Below are 16,665 nucleotides of genomic sequence, written 5' to 3' on the forward strand. Positions count from 1 at the left end.
AAACAGCATGAATTTCTAGGACACTAGCTGCTCTGTAGGGACTCTCCACAGTAAGGCCAAATTTTGTGCTTTCACAGTAGAGTAAGCAGCAGAAAGTTACTCTAAAACACATCAGAAATAGCCACATGGAAAAGAAATGTATTACTTGTTCACCCCTTCCCATTCTCTGCATATCAGCCAGCCCAAGGACAAGCGAGCTAAATTTGGGCTGCTCTGCTCCTAAATATGAGTGTTTACACAATGATTTAATGCAGTTCAGCTAATCCACTTGAAATCCCCAACCTTAATTAGTTGCAATTATTAAATAGTGGATTAAATTTCTCAGCACCCCCTGTGGAGATGAACCTTACATGAAAAATCTTTCAGCTGCATCATGTTTGTTCTGCAAATGGCAAACATGAATTTGGGGAGGGAATTGACCAAAAGAAGTCACAGAATCATAGACCGGTTTGGGGACCTTAAAGATCTTCCAGTCCCAATGCACCAGCCATGGGCAGGGACACCTTCCACTAGCCCAGGTTGCTCAAAGTCCTCCCAAACCTACTTCAGATGTTGGTAAGTAGCGCATAGTTCGAGGTCCAGACGGCTTCTCAGGCTGGCTCCTACAATTTGTTCATATTCTGCTCACTGGGACTGATCCTTTTTTATTACACATTAGTAGTTATTACCTGCCCCACACTCCTTGAACGGGGTTTCCTACTGCTGGTGACAACACACTGACTTTTTCATTCTCCGTATATGCATCTTCGGATTTAATAAGACCTCACATCTCACTCCTGGTTACGATGTGTCATTAGCTGTAATTAGAAGTTAAAAATTAATCAGTATTTTTCTCAGAAATGTAGATGTGAACAATATAGTTATAATTTCATTCTCATTTTTCCTTTTTATACCACTCAAGGCTTAAGCATTTGAATTAAAAAAATTACTTTTTGCTTCACTTCTCATTTAGTCCAATACTCTACTGGTAAAGAGAAAGGAAAAATAGAGAAAGGAAATAAAAACTTCAAAAAATCTTTGTTTTATTTCAATGCAAATCCCGTTCAATCTAAATCTGTTTTTTTTTTGTTTGTACTGAAACTGAAACTAACCCAGATGCTTTTAGGAAATATTGAAACACATGGATTACTACAAATAGTTTTTCTTCTAAAAATGCATATACTGTTTGTAATTCCATTTTTCACTGGTTAATCTTTCAAATCAAAGAAACTTGCCAGCTCCAGAGAGGCACGTGCACGGTAGTTACATATTCATTTATCGTTTCATGCTGTTCGAGCATGTGCTAAATACTTTATAGAACAAATAAAAGATAGGCAGAAATGTTTGCCCCAGAGAAAACAGGAAAAACCCAGGGATTTAAACCAGAATTCCATTCTGTCCCTGTTACAAAGTATTTCCAAACCAAGGCTCCTATCAGTGTGCACACGTTGAATATGAGGCAATTCCCATCAAAGAGAATAAGATCAAATTGCAACACTGGGGCCCATGTACTTGACAGTTATTAGTTCTTAGTCTGAAACATAAAGTATTTTCTATCCTTGCTAATACTGATAAAGTTGGTAATAGATTTGCTTAAATATTCTTCACTGAAAAAAAAATAAATATGGAGGTTGACTGGAGTGACTTCCTAAATCAAGTAGAACTAATTGAATTGTTTTGCCTGGGAAATGTGAAAGCATTTTTGAAAAAATAAAAACAAAAAATGATTTGTTTGTTTTGAATGAATTAAATGTTCCAGGAATTAATTTATTTTCAATTTCATTAAAAAAAAAAAAAAAAAAGACGAAAAAAACGAAAAGAAGATGAAGCAAGGCTGTCTTCTTGTGTTCTTCCGTAGTCTTTGAGGATCATTGCTGGAGAGTGTTGCTGGTACGGTCACAGCAGGGCTGAAGATGCTCCATTGTGGTTGCACTTCAGGTTGGTGATTGCATAAGAGAGCAGCTTTCTTCTCGCCCACACAAGGATACAGCATCTGTCATTACGGTTTTTTAAATATATATTATTCTTCCACACTCGTCCTTTTTGTTTCAGTTTCTGCATGAAAAAATGTAAACCATTTGAAAATGTTGTTAAGGGAGGAAAAGAAATCAATGTATATGACCTTCACTTGGCAGCCTTCAAAAGTGGTAAAAAGCATCAGAACCGGGAGGCCTTTGGTGTGTTTAGCTGTGATTTGTAGCTGAGCTCCTCAACTCAACTACTCCATGAGTTTCATGCATAATGCAGCAGCAGTTTTGACTGAAGTCAAACAATCTGCTGACAGAATGTAGTGTCAGGCATCTGGGGAGATGTCTAATTAATTATTATAATTGACATCCACACCAGATGTCTGATATATGACGGTCTCTTTGTTGATAAAAGGTTTTGGTAATTCTGTTTGAACAGCATTTTCAGAACAATATGTTTTCCATTTAGGTCACAAGGAAAAAAGTATGATTTATTTTTTTCAGGAAATTGAATTCTGTCGGATAGCAGCATTCTGTCGTCTTGCCTTCCAACTTCTAACCAGCCTTGAAAACGCATGGGATGAGGGATGCAATGGAAACGCATTCATCACCACAGTGTTGACCACTGATCACAAGCACTTAGCTGGGAAGTGCAGGATCTGCCATCATCCTTTATTCGCTACAGTCACAAAGAAGAGTAGCTGACCTGACATCTGTAAAAAAATAATAATAATAAAAAAGTGAAAACCTCAATCGAAGAGCCACTCTCAAATGGAAAGCTGGTATGTTAGGTTATCAAAGAAGGTCAACAGCTCTTGAGTTCTTTCAAGTCATTATAATACTTCCAGAGCACCTCATATTGAGAAGGGACAAAGCACACTGTAACCTGAACCTTTTGGCCCCAAATTCAAACCAACTTTCAGCCCAGAAACTTTTAGTAGTAAGAAATAGCTTGCCTAGCTTTCTGCCTTGGTAACCCACATTCTTCTGCATATCTTTAATTTTCTTTTTGGCTTGGACCTGCTGAGAAAAGGTCTTCTTATGGCAAGGACACTCTGGATAGAAGCAGAAAGTACAAATCCCTCAGAAAATCCAGTTTTATGAGCTTTCCAGAGTATTTGATGGATCTCAGAAGCTCCATTTCAGAAAATTAGCACCTTGCCTTAGGACATGGTTATGCCAACCAGATCTCTGAACTGTTTGAGGTTCATCCACTGCTAATTAACATACTTCAGTAACAGAAACTTATCTTTTGCACATGATTTCTTCTACCATACCAGACAATCGGTGATGCTCAGATGTTCCTCATGCTTCATGAGTTGGTAGGACCACCTCCAGCCATCCCCAGAAGCTGTCTTGGGCTCAGACAAGAGGTGACCTTAAAGAAAGCAGAGAGAGCCCCTACTTCTTCCCATCACTTTAAACTGCTTCGTTTTCTTACAGCCTTATAATAGGTCTATGTGATTGGGGGGGGGGGGGGGGGGGGAGTTAAAAAAGTTCTGCCTGTGCTTATTCCAGGTGTGAGTCAGCTCTGATGCAGAAGTTGCAGGTTCTCAGGCTAACATGGACCTGCACTTGGGCCAATAAGCACTACTCAGTTTTTAATCCATACTAACTAAAGTTTGGTGATCTGGTTGCCTACTTCAATGTAAAGCTTCTTTAAAAAATAAGGCTGTTCACACCCGCACCGATTATTGCTTGCCCAATTCTGGGCACACCAATTATTGACAAAATTTTTGAATCCATCTGGTGGATTTGACCTAAGCTTGGTGTGAGAGCAAGGCATAGTCCGATGAGTGCTTGCAATACATTTGGAGCCATTTAAGAAGTTACCTGCTCTCAGCTCCAAATTGCAGCTGCCTAAGCTGGGACATTGTCTCTGACTCATCCCTTTGGTGCAAAGTATGACAGATTGACTTAAATTGCCTGTTAAAGTTCCCTGTCTAGAAGTAACCAAATATGCTGCAGATATTTCAAGGTATTTTGATGCTCAAAGAAGCAGATGGGCTCTAGTCATCATCTCAAAGTCTGCAAGTGCTAATCTGCATCCTAGAGTCCCAATTTCCTTTCCAGATGTGGCTGGCAGATGCAGGGGTATGCAGGCATCTGACCTCACATAGACAACTAAACAAGAAACGATTTAGTCAGAATTCAGGCACTTGGTATGGGGCTTCATTTTACCTTATTTCAATCATCTGGAATTTAAATGTCTTTTCTTAGCGATTTGTGGAGGGTCCCTTTACAGCTACTGAAGAGAGATTTATAGTTATTACGCTGTACAGTTATATATGTTGTCCCCTATTCTGCATAAGAGTTAAGTGCCTTGATATTTTTGCATGTCTGTCCCTAAGGGTTTGCGTCTCTTCTGGAAATAGCACACAGGCATCTATGTTATCTAGACTTGTGTATGTATTTTCTGAGGGGGCCACACTAGACCAAAGCTTAACATGAGAACAAAGCCCTAACATCAAACCAAAGCAAGAATTCATATTCTCCCCCCCAGCATGAAGATGCTGAATTTCGAGTTGAAACAGCACCGTTATGCTGAGTTACTGGCATTGCCTTTGTTGTTTTACGGATACCCTTACTTCCTTAACAGAATAAAGGAAGGTGAAGTGCTTGCATGGAGATGTATTCACTTCTGTTCTGTTAGTAGTGACTTGAAACCTTTCACTCCTGTGATGTTAATGTCACTTTTAATATTGCAAATTTGCTAAGATGCCAAGCAAACAGCATTTAAATAATGTCTTTACAGGACCAGTGTGTGCATGAGTTTTTGGGCGAGGATGGCTGTGGCTTTTTTACCAGCATCCTTGCAAAGCATGTAGTCTGCAGCCTCTTGCTTTAATTTCTGATATAAATGTAAATGGTAATTTTAACATTTAGATACTAACTTGATTTCATCTGATTTTGGCAAGACACGTGCCATGTATTCTACAATTTAAAAATCAGGTTTGAAAATGTCAGCTTTCATGATCAGGCGGGCTGTGTCATTTACAGCACACTGAAGGCATGCAGCAGATAAGGCAAAGCGGGGCTAAGGAGGCATTTAGAGATTATTTGCATCAGAGAAGGCTGCTGAGAGGGTGTCCCGATCCAATGTCGGGGGAGGTTTCCATACGAGCCCAAGAGCGAGATTAAGACACAAACGAGGCCAAATGCCGTATACCCAAAACAGGTTTTTATTATTAAAGAAGTGAACAGGGGTACGATAGGACAGGATGGAAGGAAAAGGCAGAAATAAAGCAAGGATGCGGGATAGGGCTGCAAGAATAGTCACCCCCATGGATCCAGCGACGTCCCGTTGGTCCTCAGTCGTCAGTTCTTCGGTGGTGGGCGCACACGGATCTGGCTTCGATGGTAGATGCACACTGAGAAAATTTTCTGCTGCCTTTTTAAGTCCATCGTATCCACTGATTAGCACATCTGCTCACCTTTAGTTTTTTTTTTCTCTGGTCCCACAGGTTTTGTTGCACCTGGCTTCAGGGCAGGAACGTTTGCCTCTTGTCAGTTCATTAGCCATGCAGGCACGGGGTCTGGCCTACACAATAGAGCCACAAAGGGCTACAGGATGGGGCCAGCTCAGCACACCTCTGCCCCTTTGAGGCTTGTCTAAAGAGTCCGGACAATGCAACCGCAAGAATAGGGGGGTGCAGCCTTCAGTAAACCCCAGCTTCTGTGGGCGACATCCCCCAGACCGATTCACAGGCCGCAGCAGCTTCTCTTGGAGGTTTGCACAGACACAAGCAAGCTTTGACACACTCATAGGACATTTCAGTCTCTCACAGAGGGAACGGCTAAACTATAGGGAAACTAACTGCTTTAATATGAATATCTAAATTAAATGCTGTTAAACGGCTTCCGACACCACAACTGAACTGCACCTTGGCTGGGTCCCGGGCAGCAGGGATGATGGAGAGCCGGTAGCAGCAGCAGGTCAGTGAAGCAAACCAAATTGGAGAGAAAGGGTTCACTCTGGAGAGGCTGAGAGAAAACAGCAATCATGGCAGTTAGCAAAATCATAAATAAGGCCTCCAATTTTTGTGAGAGAAATGGTCACAGCTGAGCAAATGCCTAGCAATGGGCTGTCTGGTGTGAATGATGGGTAGAGAGAAGAACAAGGCTAGAGGAGGTTTCATGAGCAAAGTAAATACATAAAAGCAACCACTTGGCAGGAGAGCTGCGATGAGTGGGATATTTGGAGGCGGTTCTAGGAACACATGCCCCTTGGCAGGGAAAGGCTTTCTCTGCTTGTAACAAGCCCATGGAATTACACAGATTCAGGGAGGATAAAACCTTCTGGGTCAACTTTTGTAAGTGATTTTGGCCAAAAAATAGGAATAAATTTTAAAAAACAGAGCTTTTACCCTGACATTTTCAAACTGGAACATTTTGACTGCTTAAAAAACCAGTGTTTTCATTTCAAAATGGACTTAGATGTTTGAAGAGTAAAAATAATCGCACAATTTAATCTGAAATGAAGAGGGTTTTTTGCACCAGGCAAATGCTGACAGTCAGCTTTAACGTTTGTGAAGCTTGGAGAGTGGCTGAGGGCTGGAGGAGGTGCTGATTCATACACAGGAAATGGCTATTTATAATAAGACCGAGAATTAACTGGTTTTGCCCCCTGAAATTTTGCCACAGAATATTGTGGGTTTCGAAGGCAAGTGGGCAGATGAATGGGGAATGAATCCATGAAGGGCTATTAAGTACAAAAACATCAGTAGGCAACTGCAAGCTGGAAATGCTTGGGGAAATAACAAAGTACTCACCCTGTTCTTATACACGTCTCTTGGTGTCCGCATTAACCGCTTTGCAGATAGAAACCTGGGTTACCTATACCTTTGGTCCTACCCATAATGGCTGCTCTTGTGTGTCATAAACTAAACCCAAAAATGCTCTTGTTTTATTCTTTTATTTCCAAGCCCAAATTGAGTCATGAACTGAGTCATTTCTGCTGCAATTCCAGCTCCTGCCACGATCAGACTTAGTTCCCACAGACCTCGCTCCTTAGCCTCACTGCTCCTTCAAAGTTTCATCTCTTACAGTAAAATTTATACAAGTAATTGAGTTTTTCTTCCTCTCACACCACTGCTGCTATGATGAGTTATGGGCCATTGCTGGTAGGTGCAGGTGCCACCCGTGACAGACCCATGGCTCAGCAGCCTTTGGGGAGCAGCACCACACTACAGCTACTGGTGGAGGTGAAATCTTCAAACAAGGGGCTCATATTTCAGAACTGCTGATTTTTGATCCAGCCAGGCTAATTTCCAAGTCCCACTGTTAACTTTTTCCCCAAACTCTCCCTAATCTGTCATCTTCATCTTGTAATGAAATGGTGAATTCATTAGTTCGGCAGCCGAATAAGGCACGCAGGAGAACAAATACATTTCAGAGGAAATTAAATATATTTTCTAGGGTTATTGACAAGATACACAAAAACCTCTTTTACAACAAGATAAACTTGCTGTTTGACCTAAAACATCATGCTCTGATCTGCAGATAGTTCCCCTAGCCCTTTCGCTTAAACTCTCTTTTTTCACTCACAATGTACGACGTTCTTTCAGCAAATACTGTCTTTTACCTAAAAGATCAAAGGACCCCACTTTGAAAAATCTGGAATAAATCATCCTCTCATGCAGTGACAGGCAGGCTGAAGAGCTACTCCCCAGAGCCCTGGAGTTGCACTGAGCCTCCCTGTGATCAAACCAGAGCGCCGTGGCTCTGCCTGCTCTGCCTGCACCTCCTCTGCCTGCACTTCACCTCCCAGCACATTGCTCTGCTCATCGGGGCATGCAAATAGATAAACCGCCAGCTGAGATTCAGCATGTTGTCTAAAATTGTTATCTCTCTGTCCTCCTAGTCCCCAGGACCTCATTTGCTGATGACAATACTTTAATGAAAAGCTGTACTCATCCTTTTGTTAAGATTAAAGAAATGACAAACCGTATTGTATTCTGCAGCAGCACTGGTGTGGTCGGGTGGAAGAAGGGGTGGCAAGCATTAGCCTCTGAACACAGGTGGCTTCTTATTCTCCTGCCCTTGTAGCAGATTCTTCAATGAAACACTGGAAGGGAGTTTTGATAAGCTGTTGTGGCCACAACGGAGGACAGATGTCATGACATGGTCTTTAAGTAGAGGTAACTGTTGGACTTACGTAGTGTGTAGCTCTCACTGCGATTCATGTGGGTGAGGGGAGAAATTCCTCTTAAAAACAGGCCAGGGTTATTTCTTACCCTGGTCTCATGCAGAAGTGAGTGCACAGCCCCACTGGTGTTATTTCATACTGTCTTCATTCCACCTTCATGGGGCGGGGGTTTCAGCCCACCGCCTGTAGCTGCAGGACTTGCCTGAGACTCTCACTGATACGTTGACCTTTTTTGCAAGCCTGATTGCTCGTGCAGATCCGCAGTGACGTGAATATCTCAGAGCTCTGGTTTGGGGTTTCCCTGCTAGGAGGATCTTCATGGTTCAAGCCCTTCTCCCCTTGCAGTCAAGTCCTAGTGATGTTCTAGCTTAGACTGATGGCCATGTTGACTCTGCAGTGAATGAGGCAATACGAAGTGGCTTATAATATTTTTATTTCCTTTGCCTGACAATTTCTTAGTTTCAGACCCTTCCAGGACATCGGGCATAGAAACCCAGGTATAGTTCATAGCACAGTTCCTCCCTGTGCTTCTCCAGCACCAAAGGATTTCACAGAACAAGTCTGTTTGATGAGGCAATTCCATTCCTCCAAGGGAGGAAATCTATCCCACCCTAGAGAGGCTCAGCCTTAAATAGGATGCAATTAGGTATAGCAGTTGTGCTGCCCTTGGTCCCAAAAATGGAATTCGCCCTTAGTAGGGTGTAGGACCAGTCAAAACTACGTTTTGAAGGAAAATTTATGTTTTCAACAGAACTGGATTTTTCAAATGACCAGCCACCTCTAGCAGACGACGTTACTATTACATCAGAAACGCCAACTAATTTTCTGCCAGGAGCACATACATTATTACTCAGACGAGTGTGTGGTGGCTTGTGTGGATTGCAGAGCAGGTCCTCTGGGACCCACCACCCCAGAGCTCCTCCAGTGCTCTTCTGGCCCCCGCATGGGAAGGGGACCATGTCATGTCTTGGACCACCACAGCCACCCAACTTGGACAGGAAAACAGCAACCTGCAGCACAGGGACTGTAACTCCCAGTGCAAATTACTTGGTTTCCCTAGCAGAATCTCAGATAGACATATATTCAAATACTTGAACACAATATAAAAACTCTCTCATAAGTTAAATAAAAGGAGGGGACTAGTTTTAGCTAGCCATAAGGAGAACTTTGAGCAAGAAATCACAAAATCCAGCACATGTAACAGTGCAAATAGATATCTTATATGTATAAAAAGATATAATAATTATATAGACTAGTTGATATTGTACATGTAATAATATTCATGTATAAAAGTCAATATTATACATGTAATAATATAAATATATTTAGATAACAAACCATATATACAGTAATATAAATCAATATATTTTATTATATGGGGCAGAGAGCCAGGATTTCTGAGACACCTATGCATCACTCCTCATCCTTCCAGAGCAGGGATGACCATAGGCCACAGCCACGTCAGCCAATCCCTGTGCTGGATTTGCTCTGAGTGCCTCCAGCCTGTTAGAAGGAAGACACACCGACACGTGTGCAAACACACATCCACACACTGTTCTCTCTGCTGGGAGCCCTGCTGGCAAGAGCCTGCTCTGCCCAGCCCGTCTGTCTCCCACGCAGGCAAGCCTTGCAGGCAAGAGGAGGAGAGGGGTCCACAGAGTGTGCAGGGAGGTGGGAGCCTTGGAGAGGTGGCCTTGGGCAACCCTGTGCCCCTGGACACAATGCCCCAGGGGCTGTTCCCTTGGCAACGTGGCCTGTGTACCCACAGAGAGGTTCTGAGCACCCAGGCCCCTCCCAGCCCCCAATGAGCCATTTATGATGTCAGCGCACGGCCCCCAGTACAAGGGGTTCTGTCCCAGGCCCTGCACACACAGTACCTGGTGGTGCTGCCAGTGCTGTGCCAGTGGGCTGGTGCTGGTGGCACTGGTGGAGCTGGTGCTGGTGGTGCCGGTGCTGCCATCGCTGCTGGTGGTGGCTCAGCCCGCAGGCAGCTGCCCGTGCCCTGCCACTCCTTGGGGTTGGCTCCTCTGTTGGCAGCCGGCACCCGGCAGTGCCCACTAAGTCCTGCCTGGCAGCGCTCCCCAGGGAGAGGCAAGGGGAGGCGGTTCAGTGCCCATCCCCGCCGGGCCATGAAGAGGATCTGGCGGTGGCTGTGCAGGAGGGCCAGGAGCAGGGGGGCAGGGGAGGGTCCCGAGTCCTGCAGGAGCAGCGGTGGCCATGAGCTCCAGCCGGAGGGCCGGGACGAGCTGCACCGTGCAGCCACCACCGGCAACTTGGCCCCAGCGCGGCCGCTGGTGGAGGAGCGCGACACCCACTGCCGGGACAAGGCCGACAGGTAACGGGGCGCAGGCAGGCGGGCGCTGCCTGGGAAGCTCCGGGGCTCTTTTCCTCCCCTGGGGCTTAGCTTTGTGCCTGTGGGTGTTCGTCCTCGAGGGAGGTCACTACGGAAAGGGCGGGCAACAACAGGCCCTTCTCCTTGCCGTGAGCTGTGCCTACGACTGGCTCTGCTCTTTGTCTCTCCAGGCGCAGGCGCAGTGGCAGCGCGCGGCCTGTGGACCCCAGCAAGCGGGAAAACAAGGGACAAGCTGCTCCAGGCCAAGGCAAAGGGGTGTCAGCATCCAGCGCTCCCCGTGGGGCAGCAGCTGCTGCAGCGAGGCAGCGTGCACCCGCCCTGCGGAGAGCAGGTAGGACTCTCCGGTGTGGAGGAGGGATGGGGAGAAGGCCTGTCGCCTGCCCTTCTGGCGGCTTGCCGTGGAGACGGGCCGTTTGGAAAGGATGATGTGGTGTGGCTGATGATCCAGGAAAAAATGCACTGCCAGGCCTTGTCCCTGGAAAGCAGAATTCCCGAGACGCTCATTCCTTCGGGGCTCGTTTCTGATCACCTTGAGCCATCCCGTCATCCCCCTGGCACACGGAAAAGGCGTGTGCGCTAGAGGAGACGAATTCCCCCGCAGGAGAAGAGACGTGTCTGGAATCTGCATTTTGACAAGTCCCCCTGGGTTTGGGGTGTGTGGCTGTGCTAGGATTGTCTCTGCAAGCACGATGATTGGGAAAGCACTGTAGGCATCAAGGAGCTGCGTTAGCTCACTCTGGTTTCAAAAACATGTGTTTTTAATGTAGATGAGCCTGCCGCCAACTTGGAGTCGGCCGTCCGTACGTCGCCATCAGAGGAAGAAGGCGTCAAGGAGAGCAAGAGCTTTGGGCAGGAGGTATGCCAAACCAAAGATTTTCAATTCGAGTCCTCCTTTTAGGATTACGTTCCATGCTAATGCAAAGCAAGACTTTTCCATGAAAAATGTCTAAGGCAGAGTTATTGAAAACTCTTTGATAATCTGCTGTCAAGCTGCTGGCAGTCCTCGCCTGGTTGTATGAAATGCTGCTGCTACCTCCTGGTTTGAGCTGATTTCCTAAGTGCTGTGCATTTGTGTTCTTCAACTTTGAACAGGCAGAAGATGTCAGAGCCCAAATACCGACGGTGGGGTCAGATTCATCCCCTTCCCACCTGAGCCCTGGGAGACATGAGCCATCTGAAAGGGTCGATGGGCAGGTGTTTCAGAGAGAAGGTCACCAATGCCTTCGAGTGCAAGAAAAGCTCCATGAGAACATCGCTGAGATGCGAGAAGGAAACAAGAGCTTGTCTCAGCAGCTGAGCAAAGCCGAAAGAAAAGCTGATGGGCTGGAAAAGGAAGTGGAGCAACTGAAAAGTGCCCTCTTGGAAAAGACATCGGCTTTAGACTGGACGGAAAGAGAATTACAGAAGGCCAAGAGGCAGACACTGGACTGGTGTGGTGTATGCCTTCTTAAAGATCAGAAGAGAGCAGATGCCACCAAGAAGGCAGAAGAGCTGCAGCAACAACTGGCCCAGCTCCAAAGTGAAAACTTTTTGCTGCGTCAGCAGCTGGGAGACGTGCAGAACAACAACTGCCTGGAACAAATGGTGAGTGGTGGTGCCTCTACGTGCGAGGCCGACAAGGTAGAAAAAGAGGTGAGGTGAGCGCTGACCAAGACTGACTTAAAGGAGAGCAGTTCCCAAGGCTGTCTGGCGCTTCTAAAAGTCAGCAGGTGTACGGTCCGTGCGCGGGAGTCCTTCGCTCAGCTTGGTTCTGTTTTGCGCTGGGTTTGTTGGAATCGCGGAAGGTTCTGACAAGCCTTGAGATGTTTATAGACACACACGTACGTAGAAACGCTGAGGCCCGCGTTGGGTTTCGTTTGTGGAGCAGAACAATGGCGGGAAGGATGATACACAGAGCTGGCTCTAGGAAGCCTTGGCTCGGGTCGCTGGAGAAAGGGCTGCAGTCCAACGACAGCTCCCGCGTTGGCATCCCGTTAGATTTTAGCATTAACTTAAGGAACAAGCCAAACCCCACAAAGGCACAGTGTCGGCATCTTCCGAGGAGAATGTGCTGGGAGACAGAAATCTTCCCCAGGAGATGACATTTCTGTAGTTGTCTTCACTAGCCAGGGGGGGCTGGAGACCATCAGCTGTGCAGATGCCCTCTTCTGCCCGTGGATGCGATGGCTTTGCTTTGCGATGCACTTAGAAAAGTGATCTCGGCCTGTGAACTAGTAACTGAAAGTCAACATACGGACTTGGGCTTCTTTTAATTTGTACTCCTGTGCCGTTGTTTCCCTAGAGAACAGAGGCACGGCTGCAAGGAGAGCTCGCTGATGCTGTCAGAAAGCAGCACACAGCAGAAACTGCACTGAACGCTTCGACGCACCAGTGCAATCGCCTGAAGGCAGAGAACTCCCGCTTGCAGGAGGACCTGGACAAGGCTAAGGCCAAGGTATGCAAAGGCTGTCAACATGTTCGTGTCTTTGAAGCTGTTCTTTTCCTTCAGCAGACAATATTCTGGGAACAAATACAGGAGAGATTTGTCTGCGCACGTCACGAGCGTCAGACTAGAGGGTGCTTTTAGCTCCTTCCTCCTGCCCTCTCGCCTTGCAAAGCTGATCCGCCTCTTCAGGGGGCTTGTTTCGAGGCTGAGGGGCAAAGCAGTGGCTTGGGGGCAGCATCCGGGTGGGGAAGAACAAAGCAGCTGTGCTCTTCCGAGTCTCGCTTCTGTTCCCACACTGTCCAAAAGTTGTGGCCGTGAGATGAAACCACAAGCCACGTGCCCCCGAATGTCTCTGGCCTTGGTTGTTTTCCCTGCAAGGTTTCCCCTCTGTCGATCTCTGCACAAAGATGGTGTCTAGTTCCCTGGCAGTGGTGGTTGGGGGCAAGGAAAGTGACCTTGGTTTGCCGTTGTCTCATAAGCCAGGCTTCGCCCTGCCTCTAAGTAAGGCCTTGAAGCTCTTGTCCCTCCCCCCGCACTGTCCTCCCCAGCCATTAGCACAGGGGTGTGCGTGGGAGAAGGAACGGGGCACCGTGGTGGAAGCAAAATGAAAGGCAGCGACCGCGGTGAAATGCAAAAGAGCATCTCCAGAGGCACGGACGTGCTATGATGCTGCAGGAGGAGTGGAGCGCCTTTGCCACGGAGCCTTTCTGGAAAGGAGGGATGGGTGGAAGCTGGAGCAGTCTTGTTGGCAAGGGCTTGAAAGGCACACTTACTTTCAGAAATCCAAGCGCCTTTTCCCTGGGTTGAAATACAAACTCAGGGCACTGACAGCCATGATCTCGATGCATCCGTTGGATGGAGTTTCACCGAGATTTGAGACCCCTCTGCTCAAGGCAGATTGTTTTTCCCCACATACAGGCGTGCGAACTCTCCGCACAGCTGGAGCTGCAGTCCCAAATATCTCTGAAGCTCGAAGCTCTAAATAAGGAGATGGGACAGATGGTGACAAGTCTGTCAGCTCGCTTGGCGACTCCTGGCGCGGGTCACACCACAACAGCGCCGGAAGAGAAGCAATATCTGAGTCTACTCTTGGAGGTCAGTTCATGTTCCATTTGTATCTGTGGTCGGCGTTGCGTCCATCTGTGGTTGCGGTCACGACTTTTAGGTGTTTTGTCTTGGGCACGTGGTTCTCTTTGTTAGTGCTGTGGGTTTGGCTTTCCCGTAGGGAAGCCGGGGAGCTGCAAAAGGCTGCGCCAGAGTCTGTGTGTCGTGTGTCGTGGGACCAGTGCGTGTGAAAAACACGCAGCCGTTTTGCTGCTCCTCGTCCAGGCAGCGTTTAGGCTGTTTAAGAGCTTTTCTGTAAAAGTGGCGGAAAGAGCAGGTTTGTTGAGAGGGGTGGGCATTGTCTTTGTCTTCCTGTTTCTTGAAGTTGCATCTTCTCTTGTAGGTACAGGCAGCCGCTGAAGCCAGAGTAGAAGAGATCAACACCGCTGTCGCCTCTTGGAGGAACGAGCTGGAGCAGATCATTAGAGCTCAGGCTCTCGAGCTGGAGAGAGCAAAGGACAAGCAGGAGTCGACCGCCCTGCTCCTGGCCTGCGCACAGGCAGAATTAAAGAGCTCCGACAAGCGTTTCTTGGTGATGGAGGACATTGCAAGAGTTCTCAGAAACAAATTAAATAAGTAAGTCCCAACGTTTTCTTTTTTTCCCCACGTAACACAATAGGACCCTTTTCATCGCGGCTTTCCCAACCCACGTCCCTTTCTTGGATCTGGTCAGCATGATGTGCGCACTTCTCCAGAGCCCGCCGTGGGCTCTCCCATGGCAGAGGCCTGGTTTTGTTGCTCTTGACGGACCCTGAAGTAACCAAGCTGACCAGGCCTGTCTGGAGGGTGTTCTAGTTAGTTTTCTTTCAACAGTTTTCTGTAGCCACCTCCTCTCCCTGCACGTGCGGTGCAAAAGAGGAGCTCCCTTTCCCTTCTGGTGTTACCCTCCAGCTGAGGAGAGACACATGGGAAAAGGCAGAGGGGACAGAAGAGGAGCCTGTGAGGCAAAAATAATCTATTTGCTGTCCGTTATAACGGTGCACCTTCAGTGTGTGTTTACCGTGGGAGGAGGGAAAGAGCCCGGAGTCCTTACTACCTTCTGGGAAAGCTCTGACAAAGACCTAACACAGACTGCTTGGAAGCCCGAGCAGCAGCACGTGTGGGTGGCTCGGAAGCCTGTGTTCCTCAGCCCAACAGTGCAGTGTCACACCTGGGGAACCACTTGGTGCCACTATGAGCAACAGCCGTTCTTGCACGCTCCTGCATTTCTCACAGGGCTAATGAGAGGCTAGCAGAAGCCAGGAGGAGCAACGGCGACACTGCAGTCAGAAAGCGGAGTGTGAGCAAGACCAGGGGACCGAGCGTAAACCCATCGGGCTCAGGTAAGCGGCTCCAGATGTGATTCTTCAGTGCTCAGGTGGGTTAGGGATTACGGTTGGGTTTTGCCTGGGATACTGAAAGAGCGGAAGCCTTTTCCATGTAATTCCTGGTCACGTGGAACCAGGAGAGAGAAGTTGCTTGCTTATCCCGCAGAGCATGAAGCAGGTCTTGTTAGGTGGAAACCCAAAACAGGGAGCGGGCTCTCCAGAGAAGAATTTCATAACAATGGTTCCTCTGGAGATTCTTTTGCGGGCTTTAGAAAGCTAGTTGCCTGATGGTCAGACATGGAAAATCTTATTTCTTCTGTTGCGTGTGTCCCTTTCATTCTTTCTGGTTTCCTCTGGTGGCCTTAAATCTCTCCAGACCTTCACAGCGTCCTGTCGCAGTTGATAGTTGTCCATTGACTTTGTGGGCTCGCCCTGCTGTAGAACTAACATTGGATCTTGCTTTTTCTCTCCCAGCCACCAGTGAACGTCAAACCAGATCTGGTGGGGATTGTCCCCCGACATCTGCTCTTCCGCCAAATGTCGGCGAAGCCTGGGATATCCCTTCTGGGGCAGCACCGCCCGATAGCGACATGTTGAAGGAGAGTTATTAAAGTGGTAGAAAACACTCAGGAAAGTTGGTGAAAATTCTTTGTCTACCCCGTTCTGGAGAGGACCTGAAATCTCTCTTCATTGCTTTAGGACTTCTCCTAGTAATGTCGTCACTACCTACTTGAAAAACCAGGAGAGGGTAGTACACACACCAGCCCGTGGGCCAGTGCCAGCGCCGGGTAGCCCAGGCACAGCCCCGCCATGGCACCGGCACGCTGCTGCGAACGGATAGTCACCTTTAGGGTTTGCCCACCCCAAAACACCCGCCCCAGGGGAGCGGAGGCACCCATGGGTGCCATCCCCACCATAATGGGGGGCTCCCGGGGTGCCAACGCCTGGGAAAAGGGTGTCACCGTGTCCAAGATGGGCTCACCCAGTGTCCGGCGTCCGCCCAGCACCATGGGCGCCAGCGGCGTGGCACGGGGCCACCGAGCAGGGCTGAGCTCTCCCCCGCGCCGGCCTCGCATGCACCCAGCACCCGGCGGGATTTGGGGACCTGGAGGAGATGTGGGGGGGTGTCAGGGTGCGGCATGGGACACCTCAATTTATCCCCCAGTGGGGTCCCGATTCGGAGCGTGCCGTTCCCTCCACTTCCTGGATCGCTTTGCCGAAGGGCCAGAGGAAATACCCGGCCAGGTCCCAGCAGAGCCGCCCTGCGGGGACACGAGCATCAGCTCTGTTGGGGACACACATGTCCCCTCCAGGGCCACCCTGCAGAGACCCGGGAGACCCCAGCACCCATCAGAGCAATCGTTTTGGGCTCAGCCAGCCCT

The 16,665-nt window shown here is 48.0% G+C and overlaps 1 protein-coding gene across 2 annotated transcripts; it reads left to right on the plus strand.

Annotated features, from left to right (window-relative positions):
* The first annotated feature begins 8,013 nt into the window (after positions 1-8,013).
* LOC141932107 (ankyrin repeat domain-containing protein 62-like) lies at positions 8,014-15,917 on the plus strand. Of its 2 annotated transcripts, XM_074845161.1 has the most exons (9): positions 8,014-8,086; positions 10,618-10,778; positions 11,215-11,303; positions 11,540-12,031; positions 12,729-12,881; positions 13,791-13,967; positions 14,320-14,552; positions 15,192-15,298; positions 15,758-15,917. In XM_074845161.1, the coding sequence occupies exons 4-9, from the start codon at positions 11,708-11,710 to the stop codon at positions 15,892-15,894; spliced, it is 1,131 nt and encodes a 376-aa protein (XP_074701262.1). In that variant the 5' UTR covers positions 8,014-8,086; positions 10,618-10,778; positions 11,215-11,303; positions 11,540-11,707; the 3' UTR covers positions 15,895-15,917. The 2 variants fall into 2 exon arrangements, with proteins under 2 accessions (XP_074701262.1, XP_074701260.1); XM_074845159.1 differs by lacking the exon at positions 8,014-8,086 and having other exon boundaries at positions 9,494-10,778.
* The last annotated feature ends 748 nt before the right edge of the window (positions 15,918-16,665 follow it).

This window comes from Strix aluco, chromosome 19, assembly GCF_031877795.1.
Source record: "Strix aluco isolate bStrAlu1 chromosome 19, bStrAlu1.hap1, whole genome shotgun sequence".
Lineage (NCBI taxonomy): Eukaryota > Metazoa > Chordata > Aves > Strigiformes > Strigidae > Strix > Strix aluco.